Source organism: Saccopteryx bilineata, chromosome 6 (genome assembly GCF_036850765.1).
Source record: "Saccopteryx bilineata isolate mSacBil1 chromosome 6, mSacBil1_pri_phased_curated, whole genome shotgun sequence".
In the NCBI taxonomy this organism is placed as follows: domain Eukaryota; kingdom Metazoa; phylum Chordata; class Mammalia; order Chiroptera; family Emballonuridae; genus Saccopteryx; species Saccopteryx bilineata.
Genome location: NC_089495.1, coordinates 17,971,649 through 17,990,051, shown reverse-complemented (window position 1 = coordinate 17,990,051; position 18,403 = coordinate 17,971,649). Strand labels below are relative to the sequence as shown.

The 18,403-nt window shown below is 38.2% G+C and overlaps 1 protein-coding gene across 1 annotated transcript; it reads right to left on the bottom strand.

Annotated features, from left to right (window-relative positions):
- Positions 1–2,955: 2,955 nt before the first annotated feature.
- On the bottom strand, positions 2,956–11,478 carry FGF20 (fibroblast growth factor 20). Its single transcript, XM_066236187.1, has 3 exons — positions 11,193–11,478; positions 5,774–5,877; positions 2,956–3,820 (listed from the first exon to the last, which is right to left on the bottom strand). Exons 1-3 carry the CDS (start codon positions 11,476–11,478, stop codon positions 3,575–3,577), a joined length of 636 nt encoding a protein of 211 aa, XP_066092284.1. The 3' UTR covers positions 2,956–3,574.
- Between the last annotated feature and the right edge of the window lie 6,925 nt (positions 11,479–18,403).

Sequence of the window (18,403 nt, the reverse complement as noted above, 5' to 3'; positions counted from 1 at the left end):
TTTCTGAAGTTGGAAACGGGGAAGCAGTCAGACAGACTCCCGCATGCGCCCGACCGGGATCACCCCCGGTACGCCCACCAGGGGGCGATGCTCTGCCCATCTTGGGGCATCGCTCTGCCTCAATCAGAGCCATTCTAGCGCCTGAGGCAGAGGCCACAGAGCCACCCTCAGTGCCCGGCAAACCCTGCTCCAATGGAGCCTTGGAGAGAGACAGAGAGGAAGGAGAGGGGGAGGGGTGGAGAAGCAGGTGGGCCTTCTCCTGTGTGCCCTGACCGGGAATCGAACCTCGGACTCCTGCACGCCAGGCCAACGCTCTACCACTGAGCCAACCGGCCAGGGCCAAGATCCTTATTGACTTATTTTTCTTCTTCTTTTTCCAAGTAAGAGGAGAGAAGATAGATTCCCACGTGCACAGACTGGGATCCACCTGGCAACCCCCGTCTGGGGTCCATGCTCTGACCATCTGGGCCATGCTCACATTGAGCTATTTTTAGCACCTGAGGTGAAGACTCCACTAGCCATCCTCAGTGCCCGAGGCCAATGCGCTCAAATGAATCGAGCCATGACTGAAGGAGGGGAAGAGAGAGAGAAAGACAGAGAGAAGGGGAAAGGGGTGGAGGAGTAAATGGCAACTTCTCCTGTGTGCCCTGACTGGGAGTCAAACCCAGGACTTCCACACGCTGGGCCAGTGCTCCAGGGAAGATCCCTATTTACTTTGATCACCAATCTAGTTTGCCTTCATCTGGATAGAACGGTACCTTTATTGTCCTACGATAGGGATCAAGTCTCGAGCACTAGCCAAAGTAAGAATTACTTTATTCTGAAGATTATTAAACCATCTTTACTCATTTTTACATTTATAAAACCAAAAGGTTTTGAGCTGAAACATTTTCCTCTGAACAAACTCAAGTGGACAAACATATAACTCTCTCAACACACACACACACACACACACACACACACATGTTCCCTTATAGCTTTATTAAAGTTATATATAAAACTCCCTACCTTCACTCCCCGTATCCCCAATTTATTTAAGCATTTAGGTGAACAACTAGGAATAACTCTAGAGCAGTAAAGCAACAGCCAGTCCGGCCATTCAAAGTGTGGTCCGTGGCCTAGCAGCATCAAGCATCATCAGGGATATTGCTAGAACTGCAAAATCTCATCTTCCTCACTCCCCTCCAACCTGTAGTTTAACAAATCCATCTTTAACAAGTTCCCCCAGGTGATGCTGTGGGTACTTTCAAGTTTGAGAAACACTGCTCTAACCTAATAGTTCTCAAAGTGTGGTCTCCAGACCAACTGCATCATTATTACTTGGGAGCCTATTAAAAATGCAAAATCTGGGTGGAGGGAGGTAGAAGAGGGGACAGGAGGGATAAATGGTGATGGAAGGAGACTTGGATTGGTGAACACACAATATAATATAGAGATGATATATTAAGAACTGTAACCCTGAAACCTACACAATTTTTTTTTAATTTTTCCATTGATTTGAGAAAGAGAAAGGGAAGAGACACACACAGAGAGAAGCATCCACTCATTGTTCCACTTAGTTGCTCCATTGAGTTGTGCACTCACTGATTGCTTCTCATATGTGCCCTGACCGGGGTCATACCAGCCACCTCTGGCAAGCCTGGTGGATGCTCTATCCACTGAGCGGCCCAGCCAGGAGAAACCTATATAATTTGTTAACCAGTGTCACCGCAATAAATTCAATGAAAATTGCAATGTTTTAGGTCCCACCACAGACCTACACATCAGAAACTCTGCAGCTGGGGCTCAGCCGTCTGTTTTCCAAGACTTCCAGCTTGGGAACTGGCGGCAGCTACTACCATTATCATGACCATATCTGCCATGATGGCTGCTTATCTAAGAGTAGTAACATGGACAACTGTTGTCCAGAAACAAATAAACCTCAGAAAGGCCTTTAATACCCTACAGGGTTTTATCGGCATAGCTTTCTAAACTCATCCGTGCTACTGTCTCAACGGATCACTGAGCTCTGGCCACAAAGCTCTTGCTTTGCCTTGGGGACTTCAGACTCACCGTTTCCTCTTCCTGTGAGGCTCTTATTTTCTTCTTAGCCTGGCTGGCTCTTTCTTACCCTTTAGGGCCTTGATGGGTAAGAACCTTTTTAAAGAACCCTTCTCTGACTCATCCTATCAAAACTTGTTCTCTTTTTTTCTGTGTCCGAGCCTTATTTTCCTCACAGAGCATGTCACAATTCACAATGACGGTATTTGTTTATTTGTTTACCATCTGTTTCCTCTACTAGATACTAAGCTCCATGATGCAGGGCCCACCTCTGTCCTGATCACCACGTTGTGCCCAACACTCTCTTCTATGTAGGAATTTAATGAGTATTTTACTGGATAAATGACTGAATAGGAGACATAATGGGAAAGATAGCAGACTCGGATAAGTAGATAGAACCTTGCCACTGTTCGTACTGCTACCACTAAGACCAATTTTTTTCTGTGATTGTAGTGGGTAAAAGAAAGGCTCTTTTCACAATGAATTAAGAAAACATATATTTTCCAGAATGTTTGATCATTTTCAACATTAGAAGTTCTCTAAGTACTGGAGGTTTTCTCTGGGGAACTTACAATTTTGTCATTTAAAAAAATTATGTTATTCAAATAGAATAACTTTTGCTGAAAAGGAATGAAGCCAAAACATAAAATAAAAATGTTTAATTCCCTTTTGAATGTGTGTTGAAAGCAATACAAAATTGATAGAGCATTTTTCTAAGTCAAAGGAATCAATGTTACATTTAGAAGGCAATTGACTGCAAAAAAATATATAATCTATGCTATACTTTATTTTTAAAAAGAAACTCAAGATCTGAGTCTATGTTTAATTGTTGTAATAATGATGTCTTCTTTACAAAGACACCACAGCAGGATAATGGCACAATAAAGAAATTTTCCTTGTTGTTTTTTTCTCTTTGTAATATCTTCATATACCAGTAAAAAATAAACTCTTTAATAAATAAATATATAATAAATATTTGCAAACTGAAAATGTATAAATAGGTCCATCCTTTAAAAAATGTTCTGTCTTGGTGTGACATGTTTCATAGTCCACGTTTCACCCAGGTTTATTTTTTTTACATAGAATGCTATAACCTGCAAAATCCTTCAAGGTCCTTAAAACAGATGTAGCAGTAATCCTGGCCAACCATGTCAATCCATTTCTTCAACATGAAGTATCTATTTTTAATGTAACTTTTAAAGTAAACATAATCCAGAGAGGTCAGGCACCAGAGCAGCAGACTAGGTGGGGTTCCCATGATCCACCGTTGAACAGATTTCAGCTTCAATCTACCAGTAAGGACTGAGCCAGTGTACCTAAGGGAACTTAATCCACTTATAAAGAGAGATCTTGATCTACAACAAGTCCAAATGTTTTCGTTTGTTTGTTCTCAGTTTCTTTTCAAATTCAGTCTCCCAGTGGAAAATAGGTTCTGTGACATTCTGAATGAATTCTTGGGTTATTACTTACTGATGGAAACTGTAATGAGAAGAACCAGTGCAGTTTGGTTCTTCAGTAAAGACGCTATCCCACTTTAAGTGTATATTAGTATGTCCTTATACAATGCAGGAACTCTTTCTGGATCCACTGGTCTAGGCAGGAAATGCGTAAATTTCTGATGTCTTTTGGACCTGGAACCATCTCTTGGAGTTCCGTCTTTGTTAAGTGCCACAAAATATCTGCGGCCAGTGTCTCCATGTTTATATATGTTGGATGAATACGTATTATACCAGTTCTCTTCAAACTGCTCCCTAAAAATGCATTCAGAAGTCAGTTTCTCCTAAAAGAGAGAAAATAACTACCATTAAAAAAATCTTTTCAGAGAATTGTTTAAAGAAAAATATTAACTCTTTTTATTTCTTTGCCTACAATTATATCCTTGACAAGGAAGGAGAAAGATAATTTTCTATTTTGATATGTAATCTGGAATTCTTTCTTCCAATTCAAACAACTTTGTTTACCGTCAATTCTTAATTTTTTATTTTCAAATACTTAATATTCTGAACTTTCTCATGCTCCATTTTATTTCTTTCCTACTACCATTACTATCAAAACAGGTCGGGATTATCTTGTTCTATCATTAAATGCCAAGGTCCTACCCAGAAAATTTCTACTACATCTTGAAACATTTCAAGATCTGGCTAACATCCAAATTCCTAATTTTAAATCACTACTCAAAATCAAGTACCTTTATTTTATGAATTTATTATTTGTTTGCTGATACATTACCCATCACTAACTTTGACGTGGATGATACTAGTAGGTTAACATAGTAAAAGCCCAGTGATTTCTTGTCTCTTCAAAATGGACTGTATATTAATTATTATAAGGGATGGACTACAGTTGATTTTTTTTATTTATTCATTTTAGAGAGGAGAGAGAGAGAGAGAGAGAGAGAGAGAGAGAGAGAGAGAAAGGCGGGAGGAGCAGGAAGCATCAACTCCCATATATGCCTTGACCAGACAAGTGCAGGGTTTTGAACCGGCAACCTCAGTGTTCCCAGGTCGACGCTTTATCCACTGCGCCACCAGAGGTCAGGCTACAGTTGATTTTTTAAATCCAACACATACATGAAGAAGGAAGATTATTTGCATGATTTTCTCCCTTCAATTGTAATTCTACTCTTATGATTATTACACAATGTAGTATTTCTCTTTATTCTGAGTGACAGAAAGCTTATAAGGGCAAGGTTTGCCCTTACAAGGACAGATAATAAGTGGAATACCACTGACTGAAATATTATAACCAATTTTTATAGGTGTATATTGAGATTCTAACAGTATATTATAGTCTCAGTTGAGATTTTAAGAAAAAGAAGGTACTAGACAGTGCTATCTGCAAAATCATAAAAAGTAAATTGTGTTTATAAATAGAGACTTTGATTTTAAGAAGTGATTTCATATGAGTAAATGGGTGGGAGAATGCCACGTGATTACACTTTCTCAATTTTCTTAAAATTATATAAGCAATTGAGAAATAAAAAATATTACCAGGGGGGAAAAAAACTATATTTTCCTGTAGATTGAGTGTTATACTATCCCGTTACCCTAATTCTTGGGGTGTTCTAAAAAATACTTCTTATATTGATGAAATATTAACCTCAAGAGTTTACTTTAAGCTCCATCTTTAAAAACATTATAGTAGACCCACAAATGCACACTTACCCTCAGTGGCAAGTTGAAAATTACCCAACACAACTCTGAATGAACTCATGGCTATTGTAATTATCAAGACTGCATATCAAACCAGTGTGGTTATCATTATCTGTTGCAACTTACAGTAATCTAAGATTTCACCCACTCATTTTCTCTATACAAAGATCACCAAGTAAGTGATACAAACTTAGGTACAGGAGGTGATAATGAGTAGAGAAATTTTACATTAAATAGATACAGAAGCAAAAAGAATTTAACATGGCAAAAAAAAAATTTCTTTCATTTTCTCTCTGTCTCTGATGGGAATGACCAAAATATGAAGAAAAGTAAAAAGACCCAAGGTAATGAACAGGAAAAGCTAGTGAGCGGAAAGCAGTAGGGTTTCAGGCTTAGAAAACAGAACTGAGCTCCTACACCACTGCCCAGACTCATAGAAACATGTATCAGCATGTAGATTTTTACTCTGTACATACGTATATTTTATACATTTCTTCTGAAATGCATAATTGGTAGATATTTTACTTACAAAATGTATAGCCATTCTCTTATGAACTACATAATTTTTAAAAAGTACGTACTGATCCATAGAGTTCTCCTTTGTCATTCATTCCAAGGTAAAGACCACTGTCCACACCTCTAATACTGACCAGTCCCACTGCCACACTGATGAATTCCAGGATACCTAAAATGATAAACAAAATAGTGACTTGTATTTATTAATGAACATATGACTAGTGAAAATCTTTGAAACATCAGTAGACCAATATTGTTAAATCTAATGACGTGTTTGAAAGTCCTTTGTAAATTGAAAAATGTTGTACAGTTGTCTTATTACGATGATCCACCCATTTTATAGATGGGGGGAAAAAAACTAAAAAGAAAAAAATGCTTATATCATAGTATAATGTTAAGGGTATAAAACCTTAAACCAGGCTGACCTGGGTATGAATTCCAGTTCAGTAATTTACTGGTTATTTGGTTTACGCAAGTCATTTGTCTTCTTTGAACTTCAATTTCCTCATATGCAAACTGGGTGAAATGCCTCCCTACAAGAGAGAGGTAAGGATTAACATGTATTTAGGCATTCTACAAATGAAAGCTATTATCATAAATTAGTACATAATAGAGGTGTGCTTAGTTCTCTGTGATTCCATTATTTAATTATAACTATCTTCTATTAATTATACTTGTGTGGGATATTTATGAATCAAGTCATCTTTTTCTAGCTGCAACCAGTATATCTTACATGGTATATTAGTATTTTATAGTTTATAAGACTCTTCTATTTACATTTTCTATGTGGTCCTCAAAAATAGTCCCTCTAACATAGATATGGAGATATTATTCCCACTTACATATAAGAAACTGAGGCTCAAAGAGATTTATTGACTTGCTCAAAGACATGACGGTTATAAAAAATAGAACTGATACTTGAACTTACACATCTGAACCCTAATCCAATGTTTCTATTACTTCAGGACACTTTTTCTTGAAGACAACACAGTAGTTTCAAGACTTTATAGATTATATATTAGGCTGTTTTTCGTCACATGATTTTTAAAAGTAAACTTTATAGTTCAAGGAAATAAAAGAACTTTATAATTCATTAAATGTGTTGGCCAAATACCAAAAATTTAGCATGAAAATCAATTTTTCTATCAATAACTTTCTAGAATTATTTTCATTTATCAAAAGATAAACTAGTGTCAAAAACTCTTCACTTAATACACTAAAATACCATAGTTAAAAATAAAATCCCTTACTGCTTACCTCTGCAACACTCTTTTTCTAACCTTTGGACTATGTCTTTGTCTTGTTCTTCCCCTTGGACTCTGCTGGAAAAGTATATAGACATACTTTCTGTACTTGGAACTTCCTTCCTCAATAGCTTTCTACCTTCGCCCCTTCACCCCCTCTTAAGCTCTAAAAACAGTATAAATGTGCACCATTTAGCCTGACTCTTGCTTTTAAGTCATTTCTTGATTTATTGTGCAAGTTTCTATTTGGACACGTGATGTCCCAAGTCCAAAGGAAAGTACAAAATCTAGCTATTTGCTAATACAGAGGGCTCTATTCTATCCAGAGTCTAATTCATTCTTTGGCGGAAATGGAGATTCTTAAGAGCTCAAATGAGCCCTTTCAAACTATTAGAAGATCATGTAGAACACTAGAGCTATCAAGGATCTTACGGCAACAATATACTACTAAATAGTCTATAAGTGGCTTGAAAGAGTCGGTGTCGCTAATTGAGAGCCTAAGGCAGAGAGAAGATAAGATATAGCGGGGAAGACACAGACTCCATAGGATAATCAGTATAATGACAAACATAGAGGTAGGGAGTAAAGGCCAATTACATTTACACTCATTAGTGAGTGATTCATATTAGAAATGAAAATATCAGGCCAAATCATGATAGAAGTATATATATATATATATATATATATATATATATATATATTCATGAAATTTCATCCAGGATATGCTTACAAATGTGTAATTACTTGAAGTTGTATTGAATGTGAAATTCAAATTGAAAAAGATACTGTGGCTCACAGGTAACTTAATTCTTTTTAAGTATCTGATTTACATTAAGATGCTCCTGTCTTTCAAAGAACAGGAACTGATTAACTGATTAAGAAGTATAATAGAACCAGTTTGCAAATACAATAAAATATGTTTCATTTGCATATAGACCAATTATGTAACAGATCTAATAAAGTATTCATTTTTCTTGCAAAACTAAAACCACCTATACTTTTAATTCTCATCTTAAGATAATGCTATCTTGTCAAAAAATGTAGTTGTATAAAGGAAAAAAACACACATTCTTAGAATAATTATATTCAATAGTTCTAACTTTATTAAATAACACCCAAAACTTCATATATAACCAGGCATAAATAATTTTGCAATGGTTCATAAGTTGGAGAAAAAGGGTTCTATGTTTTTTGTGTTCCTCTTAAAAATTTTAGCCACACTTTTTAATTCTGATCCTCTTTCTCCTCAAGGAAATAGTATACCACATAGTAATTTGTAATCATTTGATTCTTAAATGAGATTTGACAAGTCTTTCTTATTTATAATATGAGGTGGCAACTAAGCTAATTCCTTTACAAAGAGTAGACATGAAAAACTTTCCTTAAGAGGTAATCACAGATTTTAGATAGATTTTCTAATGCCCAGTGTCCCATAAAAAGACTTGGAGGTACTTTGTCTTTCTGGTATCATTTTCAAAGCCAGCCTTTCTTAAAATCATAATAAACAGGTGAGTCAACCCACAATGCAACCACATCAGACAAATCTATGGAGAATAGGGGAGAATAAAGGAAAAGCCTTTAAAGAAATATGTTTGATCTCAGGCTAAGCTTTTTTTAAAGTAATGATTCCATGTTTATGTATTAGGTAAAGTTTTCCTTCTGTACTACTGTGCAGAGAAACGCTATTATAAATATAGAGCTAACTCCGATAGGAAATTATTTTAACCTCTCTGGGACCTTTCTGTCTATTGATGTGGTTTTGAAATTTTAAAATCCAGGATTCTGAATGTTTTATTTAATTATGGCCAAATCATTATAAGTTATCAAACATGTTATTTACTTCAACATCTGAAATAGCCAATCTTAACCTTTTTCAAAAGTCTTATTTTGATAACACAGAAATGAGTTTAAGTGAAAAACAGCAAAGTAATTTCATAATTAGTCATTGAAACACTAAGGAAAGAAGCATATAATATTATCGATGCTAAACATAAACATTCTTCTCACCTACACTCCTTTGTAGTAAATTATGATGTCTTAGCTATCAGAGGCCACTAGGATGCACTGTGACTCCCGGTGGAGTCTGTTCACACTCCTCTAGCTACCAGACTAATTCAGGTTATCTTCTCTTGGTATGACAGTAAATATTTTGTTCTGCTATATAACCTGTCACCAAAGAGTGACAAACCAGCACAAAAGCAGTCTAAGTTACATTTTTGCTATTAGTAAATAATTATACAAAATTTTAGCCAAAAAGTTCTAGTAAGATAGTAATTCTGATATGCAATCTTCATTTCTTAAGGAATGGATTTAAATACAGCTTAAGGAGTGGTTTCAAGTCTACAAATATACTGATACTTACTAGTCTCTTCCCATAGAGTCAGTCTTATGAAGAGACACAAAGTAGAAGAAGCAACTCTTGTTGAGGAGATTACAGTTGAATTACAAGTGTCTTAAAAGCAGAATTTCCAAGGCTACATTATGTATCACAGGGGAAAGTCTGAACATTACCTAAGCTTAACTTCCACCTGCTCTACTTATAGGCCTTAACACTTTTGTTTCCATTTATAAATCTTCTGGTAGCTGGAAGATTTTTCTGTCATGAATGAAGTGCAGTAACTCTTAAAGGCAAGAGAACTGAGCCACCTGGTGTCAGCAAAGTTCTTTAGAATCAGAATCTCAGCCTCTTCCATTTAGAAACCACTTTCCAAAAGTGACCTCAAGGTTGGCCACTAGGTCATGACACTCTTGACTCATAGTCAACAGGAATTTGGAGGAGATCAGTGGAAGCTGCAAACATATGGGTTTTAGAAAGTTAATTTTCTAAGCCTTTGAGTGCTACCAAATGACCACCACATGCTCATTTCTGCATCTAGAGTGACAAATGCCACTCAACCTAAGATTTACACTTCTCCAAAGTTTTAATGAGTATGACAAGTCACAAAGGGAATGTGAGTAAAACAAGAAGATGAGGACAAGATAAGAGAAGGCTATTTAGAGATGAGATCTCAAAGAATCCCACAGTTCTGGGAGAGAAAAGGATCCCGTTCTGGGCCCTTTCACATTGCTGCTGACAAGTAAAGGGTATCTCTTACGGTGAACCTCTCCAATGACGTCCCAGGTTTGAGGATCAAAACCCTTTGAGAGTGCTAGGCAGTTAACTACAATATGATGAAAACTTCTCCAAAGGGGGAAAGATCTTGGGACGTCAGAACCAACCGGAAATCATCTTAAAGCGATCACCTAAGTGAACCTCATCACTGTACAATCAAGAAACTAAGGTTTTGACTGGTGAGGGCACTTGCTAGTCACACAGCTAGTTAGGGAGTGATTAACAGTCAACAAGCCTGATGATTTCCCAGTCTAGTATCTGGACGATCGTTAGCTTGTTTCTTTCCTTTAACCCTTTCTGCTCCCGGGCACTGCTGGAGGTATTCTGAAACCTGTCCCTAGGTGTTCCCACCCATATCCTCTTTCGCTTCCCCACTTCCTCTTACGTGCGGTCAACACCAAGATCTTTGCTTTGGGGTTTCACAATTTCTAAAGAGGAGCTCGGCTGCAGGACTGGGCGTGCTCGGTAGCCAGGTAGACTTTTTTCCCTCCCCTCTGCACCCAAATAGAACTTGAAGAAAGCAGAGGACGGCTGCCAGGTGATCCTGTCAGCGGCAGTGCCCGGGAAAGTTTATTTGCCACCTCTGCAGGTGCACACTTACATCTCTCCAGGTGTGCACGTTCTTGCTCGCATCCCACACAGGAGCGAGCCCCTGAGCGGCAGCCCTGGATCCCTGATCAACTGCAGAACTGGAGGGGGTGTTTAAAGAAGCGCAGGGTTTCCTGTTATTAATTTGTGTTGATAACGAAAGGGCAGACAGTCCTGGGGAAAACGTGAGCGAAACTAGGAGGAAATAATATGAGGATTAAAAACAAAAACAAAAAAAAACACCAAAAACTGCCTGCGAGGTAAGCCTTGCAGGAAGACCCCAAGCAGCAGGGAGGGAAGTCAGGTGCGAGCGGATCCTCTCTCCTCCCGCCCCCAGCGTCGGGGGCAGCTGGCCTGAACTCGGTCAGAGGACACATCTCCGGTCCCCGCGCCGGCTGCGTTCAGCCCCAGCTCGCACATCCACGGGGAGGGTGCGGGGCTCCGGCCCCGCGCAGCACCGTCTCCCTGCGCGGGCGAGCGCGGGGGTGGGGGGGAGATGGGGGGGTGGAGAGGAGCCAGGGTGGGGGCGCCGGTACGTACCGAAGAGGCTGTGGTCCTGCCGGGTGCCCTGCACGCTGCCGTCGGGCAGGATCTGCAGGTGGAAGCCGGTGCGGCAGTAGAGCTGCCGGCGGCGCAGGATGCCGTGCAGGTGCGCCAGCTCCGCGGCCCCGGGTCCGCCTCGTGCGCCGCGCTCCGCCGCGCCGCGCCGCTCGCCCAGCAGGGGCGGCCGCTCCCCCGCCGGAGGCAGCAGGAAGTGCGAGCCCACCTGCTGGCCCAAGCCCTCCAGGCCGCCCAGGAAGCCCCCGACTTCGGTTAAGGGAGCCATGGAGGGGCCAGAGGCAAAGGCGGAAGATCCGGAAAACAAAAGACCCCCCCGCCCAGTAAAAAGTACAGCGGGGATGGGGGAGGTGAATGAAGAAAACAGCGAAAGAAGCGCAAAAAGTTAAGACCCGGTTACTCCGGGGAGGTCGCTGAATGGACTTTGCACTGAGATAGCAGGGCAGCTCCTGTCTTACAGGAGCGATCTTCTCTCCTTGGGCAGGTGGGAGCCGGCTGCTGGCTTTGCAGAAACATCTATAGCTGCGGCTGCCAATACTGGGGTCGGGGGCTGGGGGGCCGGGGCTCCCGCTCCGCACACTGATCAGATCAGTCCTGTGTACATACACGCCGAGTATATAAGCGGGTCCTCTTGACATATGCTAATCAAGTCCTTTCATGCGCGCTGGGGAGGTTCTGTTTGAAATCTTAAACCGGCCTCCTCTCAACATGTTTTTGCTCTTCGGAAGTGACCAAAAGGGGCCCTTGACGGTTCGCTATCCGTGCAGTCGCAAAAATCATTCCCACACTTGGCCAAAGCTGGCCAGCAACTTGGGAGAGGCGCAGTCAAGGCTCCTCTTTTGGGGTTGCCTTTGGAACAACCTTGAGGCTGCGCGGCGGCTGCGGTGCTGGGCCACCGCCTTTGATGTGAGCTCCTTCGCAGTGATAGATGGCTGCTAAAAGGAGCCCAGCTCGGCAGGTAGAGAGAAGCAGGGGAAGTGCGGAGGGAGGGGAGGCTGGGAGGGGGATGGGGAGGAGAGGACAAGGAGAGGAGAGGAGAATTGGACTCCTTGGGAGCTGCTGGGAGCCTGCAGTGGACAGGTGCAAAGAAAGGTAAGCGAGGGAAAAGGAAAAAAGGGCGTTACCTGAGGCTTAGACCTGCCCAGACACACATGAAAGGAAAATCAAAGCTTTGACAGTTTAACTCGCTAATTTTAAAACACTAATAAAATGTACAAGCATTACTCTTTTCTTTTATCATTTAGATGGGGATTTTCTTTACATAATCAGGTTCGGTTAGAAACACATGTACCCCCCCTTCCCAGATTCTCTTTTATGTTTATCTTTACTAAGCACATGATATAACCAGGATTGCCTTATATCTATATGGAAGTTTTAAATTGTGGGCTAAGGTCATGAACTTTTCATCAATATAATACAATAATATAATATAATCCTGAATCTAGGGATTAACAGTAAATCCAAATTGGCTGCAAAGAGATAGTTTTCATTCTTACCTTTGCCACGAATAGAAAATGAATGATCTGTGATAGTGTCATAAATGATGAGTGACCCCTGGGGCCCTTATCCATCCTGAGAGCACTTCCCTTACTTCTTGGTTGATTTTCTTTAAGGTTAGATTGGGGTGGGGGGAGGTGTTTAATTTTAATCACACAAACAACTAATGAAAAAAAACAATGGTGATTTTTGTGTTTTTGAGACAGGAAAAGTGACTGGTAAAACGTAAAAGTGTTTGTGCCTGTTTGTAAAATGAAAAGTCATTGAAGTGAAGGAGTTGGATATGTGTGCATTTGAACTTACAAACGTTGGTTTTTGAACCACTAGTTAAATTCAAGATGTTGCTATTAAAATTTTTTTTCTAGTGATAGAAGAATTGAGAATCAGTCATTTGACAGATTTATGCTTCCCCTGAGCAAAAAGTTTTCAAGAATAACTTCAAAATTAGTTTTTTCAGTCTTGTATCATGGTCTGTTCAGCAAAAGACTAAACGTAGGAGCACAGATGGATTTGACTGCTTTATTTTATTTGCTCTGAAAAGTTTTTGTGGGGTTTTTGGTTTTTTTTTTTGCTAATTAATTGGCAGGTGCTTTCAAGTAGGTAAAGTTACACCTTTTCATCACCACAGCCCTAAGTACTGACCCTTGTGCAACCAAGTTATAAAAGAGTCCTTAACACGAGTGATTTACTGTTGATAGATATGAAATAAAACAAAAACACTGGCTAAAAACAATAAACAGATAAATCACTTTAGAAATGTATACTGCTATGTCAGTTTTAAAGGTTGTACCAGGTAAATGTCATATTGTTTCACCTTTCAAATAACAGCAGTCTCTCTTGTGGTAGGACCCCCAAATCCACCATAATCAAGATTTCAAAGCACATCTGTGTAAACATTATCACATCAGTGTAAAACATCAACCAATGAGCTTTTACTTTGAACCGAATCTTCTTAATTGCAGTGTTAAATCAAAGAAAGTTAGATCAAAGTTGTGTGAATCTCATAGCGGGATAACTAAAATAGCCAGTACATGCATTGATCACTTTTAAAGAAGAGATACTTAAAGGTTTAAAACAAAGATCAAGTACCTTTTAATGAGGTTTGTTTCAAGGTCTAAGTTCTGTACAACATATAATGTTATTAATTATTCCACAATGGATGTACAGCATCATCACTTATTCCTTGAGGTACTAGTTTAGTACAAAATAAGTATTTTAATTCTATAAAATATTTCCCCACACTTTAAGTCTTGTTTTCTGAATTACAGCGCTAACACTGTGTAAGTCTCGTACTACTTATATACACAAAAATATGGGGAAGTTTTGTACATAGTCACCAAAGCCCAAATACTTTAATATTAGAACTACCTTTTCTTTGTACAGCGTTAGCATTTTCAAGTGCATTGCCTTATTTGATCGCCACATAACTCTATGAGATAGGTATATTCCACTTTATAAGTAAAAAAAAAAAAAAAGTCCTGGATTCTAGTTCAGGGTTTAATTCTACATCCCATGGCAATGCCCTTAAACTCTCTAAAGGTCTCTGTTGCCTCTTTTGTAAAATAAGTTTAACTCCTGCCTATTCACTATGACTAGAGTCGCTAGGAGCCTTAAATGTGAAAATTTTAAGAAAAGGTTTTAACACTGTAAAGTTTTTCGTGCATATAAGATGCTAAACAGAACTTCAGCTATTTAGAAATTTTCTGCTTTATAATTTAACAAATGTAATTCATTTGAAATACAAATAAATCTTTTTCCTCAAACTAAGCCTGTAATGTGTAAGTTTTGAATGGTGCTTAATGCCATTTTATAAAGGGCTAGAATAGAAACAAAAAGATAAGGATTTCTTTTGTTTGCACTAGTCACGTGACAGGAAAAGATAACACTAAAGATTTTTTTGCACATGCTGTGATGATATCATGGGAAGTTAAATAATTTTGAAGAGTGTTTTACAAGAGTGCATTATTCAACTTTTAAGTATACACTGCAATCTAATCAACTCTACCTATACTTCCTAGAGACCACACTTGCCTTGCTGTTCTACAAATATGTGGTACAATTTCTACTTCCACAAATGTAGTTCCAGTTTGCCAGACCGTATAATTTCTCTCTAATTTTTCAGCAAGCATATTATCACAAATCTTTGCTTTTAATACATGAAAAAAAGACTTTTGAGCTTTTTACATCTGTTTAACTTCAGAAAAAGAGAAAGAGATGATTTAAAAGTCATGACTTATACCCTCCAACAAAATAAAATCACATTTGCCTACATTATTTTTATTTGTAATTATAAAATATTGGGAACAACAGAAATTTCTATACATAGGAAACTGACTATGTTATGATTTTTTCACACAGTGGAGCATTATACAGCTAGGACAAAATGACAAAGAGGTCCTGAAACTAACATGGAATATTTCTAGGATATAGTAGGATATAGAAAGAGCAAAATTTCAGCCTACTTCATGCATAATGTGTTACCATTTCTGTAAGAAAGAAAGAAAATAATAAAATTTTGCATATGTTTGTTGTTGTTTTTTGTTTTGTTTTGTTTTCATTTTAGAGGGGGGAGAGAGAGAGAGAGAGAGAGAGAGAGAGAGAACGCACGCGAAGTGGGGGAGGAGCAAGAAGCTTCAACTCCCATATGTGCCTTGACCAGGCAAGCCCAGGGTTTTGAACCGGCAACCTCAGCATTCCAGGTCAAGGCTTTATCCACTGCGCCATCACAGGTCAGGCAAAACTTTGCATATGTATGCTTATTTTTTTCCCGAAACTAAACATAGGATGGATAAACCAGAAACTCAGATAAAAGTAAAGAAAAAAGAAGGGACAATGACACTTCTCTAAGGACAACTTTTTATAGAGTTTTTACTTTTTAAGAAATGTAAAAATTATTCATTTTTACAAGTAAAATAAAATAAACAAGAATGAGGGGGAAATAGAATGAAACCAGAAACAAATGAACCTAACTGAATTCAAACGAATACCATAACCATACAGCAGGGAATAATGATTTTTTTAAATAACTAACTTTCAAATACGGTGTTTTGACTATCTAATTAAGATGTAAAGACCAAAACAAACATAGCCAAATATTGAACTTCATTTACAAAGACTGTTTTTCTCAGTGGTGGAAGTTAGAACAATGTATTGTAAGATTGAGCAAATGAGTGGATATATTGACAGTGAGAGCTAGGGATTTCACTGTTAGAGAATGGAGTTACAAACATGAAAACAGAGAAGATTAGATTGAATCCTGTGGTACTGAATTGAAATTGCAGTTATCAGTGTTAACACCTGGGTGGCTGTGTGTTTATCTTAGCTCTGTCCACTAACGGGGCCTAGAAGCAAGGATACACCAGAGACAACTGAGCATACCCAGTGCCTAGATCTTTAGTTTCTCGATTCAATCTACCACTGAATGACCCATGGTTCCTGGAAAATATCTAGGTTCAGTACTGGGGCATCTTTTTTCATTTTAAGATGATTTTTTAGAGCAGTTTTAGCTTCATAGAAAATAAGACACATACTTGCATAGCCTCCCCCAGTATCAGTATCCCTTACGGGGGTGGTACATTTCTCACAACTGACGAACAAGTACTGACACGTCATCACTCTAAAGTCCGAGGTTTACACTAGGGTTGACTCTCAGTGTTGTACATTCTAGGTCTTTTGACAAATGTATAATGACGTGTATTCATCATTATAGTATTATACAGAATATTTTCACTGCCCTAAAAATCCTCTGTGCTCAGCCTATTCATTCTCCCCTTACCCAACCCCTGGCAACCACTGATCTCTTTACTGTCTCCATAGTTTAGCCTTTTCCAGTATGTCACAAAGTTGGAATAATACAGTACATTGTCTTTTCAGATTGCTTCTTGCACTTAGTAATATGCATTTCAGTTTCCTCCATGGTTTTTCACGGCTTGATAGCCCATTAACTTTTAGCACCGAGTACTATTCTATTGTCCAAATGTACCACAATGTATTTATTCACTTACTGAAGAACAAATTGGTTGCTTCTAAGTCTTAGTGATTATGAATAAAACTACTATAAATATACATGTGTAACTTTTGTGTGGACATAGTTTTCAAATCCTTTGGGTAATTACCAAGCAGTGTGATTGCTAGGTTGCATGGTAAGAGTACGTTTAGTTTTGTTAAGAAACTGCTAAATTGTCTTCCAAAGTGGCTGTACCATTTCGGATTCTCATCAGCAATGAATGAGAGTTCCCATACTTCCATATCCTCACTAGCATTTGGTGGTGTGGATTTTTGTCTTGTGGTGTTTTGAATTTTGACCATGCTAATATGTATGGAGTTGTATCGCATTGTTGTTTTAATTTGTGATTCCAAAATAACATATGATGTGAAGCATCTTTTCATATGCTTATTTGCCATCTAGAAGTCTTCTTTAGTGAGATGTCTGTAAAGATGTTTGGCCCATTTTTTTAATCAGGTTGTTTCTTTTCTTTTTGGTGAATTTTTGACTTAGTTGTATATTTTGGATAACAGTCTGTTATCAGATGTGTTTTTTGCAAATATATTTTTCCCAGACTGTGGCTTGCCTTCTCCTTCTCCCAACATTTTCTGTGCAGAGCAGAAAGTTTTAATATTAATGAATTCTAGCTTAGCAAATTATGTACAGGGTTCAACTATACAGGTTTATAGTTGTTCATATGAAAAATTATACAATAATTCATAAATAATGCAAAAATAAGCTTACATAATCACAACTGTAAAACTACTTTTGCCCTATGCTGAATTTCCTGTATCATGCCTTTAGCGCTACATCTGAAAAATCATCGTCATACCCAAAGTCATCTAAGTATTCTCCTTTGTTATCTTCTAGGAATTTTATAGTTTTCTGTCTTATATTTAGGTGTATGTTCCATTTCAAGTTAGTTTATGTAAAGATGTAAGATCTGTGTCTAGATTCTTTTTTTTTCTATTTTTGCATGTGGATGTTCTGTTATTCCAGCACCATTTATTGAAAAAAATATCTTATTTTTGCTCCGTTGACCTTTAATCCGTTGTCAATGACCATTTGACTAAATATATGTGTAACTATGCCTAAGATCTATTTGACAGTTCTTTCACCAATACTACAATGTTTTGATGCTATCGCTTCATAGTAAGTTTTATGGTCAAGTATTGTCAGTCTTTCAACTTTGTTCTTCTCCTTAAATATTGTGTTGGTTAGTCAGGGTCTTTTGCCTCTTTATATAAACTTAGACTCAGTTTCTCAATTGCCATAAATAACATTCATTAAAATAAATAATGAACCTGACCTGTGGTGGCGTAGTGGGATAAAGTGTTGACTTGGAAACGCTGGGGTCGCTGGTTCGAAACCCTGGGCTTGCCTGGTTGGGGCACATGTGGGAGTTGATGCTTCCTGCTCCTCCTTTCTGTCTGTCTCTCTCTCTCCTCTCTAAAATGAATAAATAAAAATATTTAAAAAATAAATAAATAAATAATGATAGGAGAAAGACATTCATAGAATAAAATAATAATCTATGAGTGCAACTGTTCAAATACATAAACAACCAATCAAACAAATAAAAAAATAAAAGAGAGGGGAACATTGTTCTTTATGGTAGAATACATGGTAATCAATACTAAAAAAATAATGGAATTAGAAAATGACAATTTTGCATCCATCATAGGATCATTGCTAATCCAGAAAAATCATC

Coding starts and splice junctions, on each gene's coding strand:
- FGF20 (XM_066236187.1), bottom strand. CDS start 11,478: ATGGCTCCCTTAACCGAAGTCGGGGGCTTCCTGGGCGGCCTGGAGGGC. Junction 5,878..11,192: donor GCAGGACCACAGCCTCTTCG/GTACGTACCGGC, acceptor TTATCATTTTAG/GTATCCTGGAATTCATCAGT. Junction 3,821..5,773: donor AAGGAGAACTCTATGGATCA/GTACGTACTTTT, acceptor TCTCTCTTTTAG/GAGAAACTGACTTCTGAATG.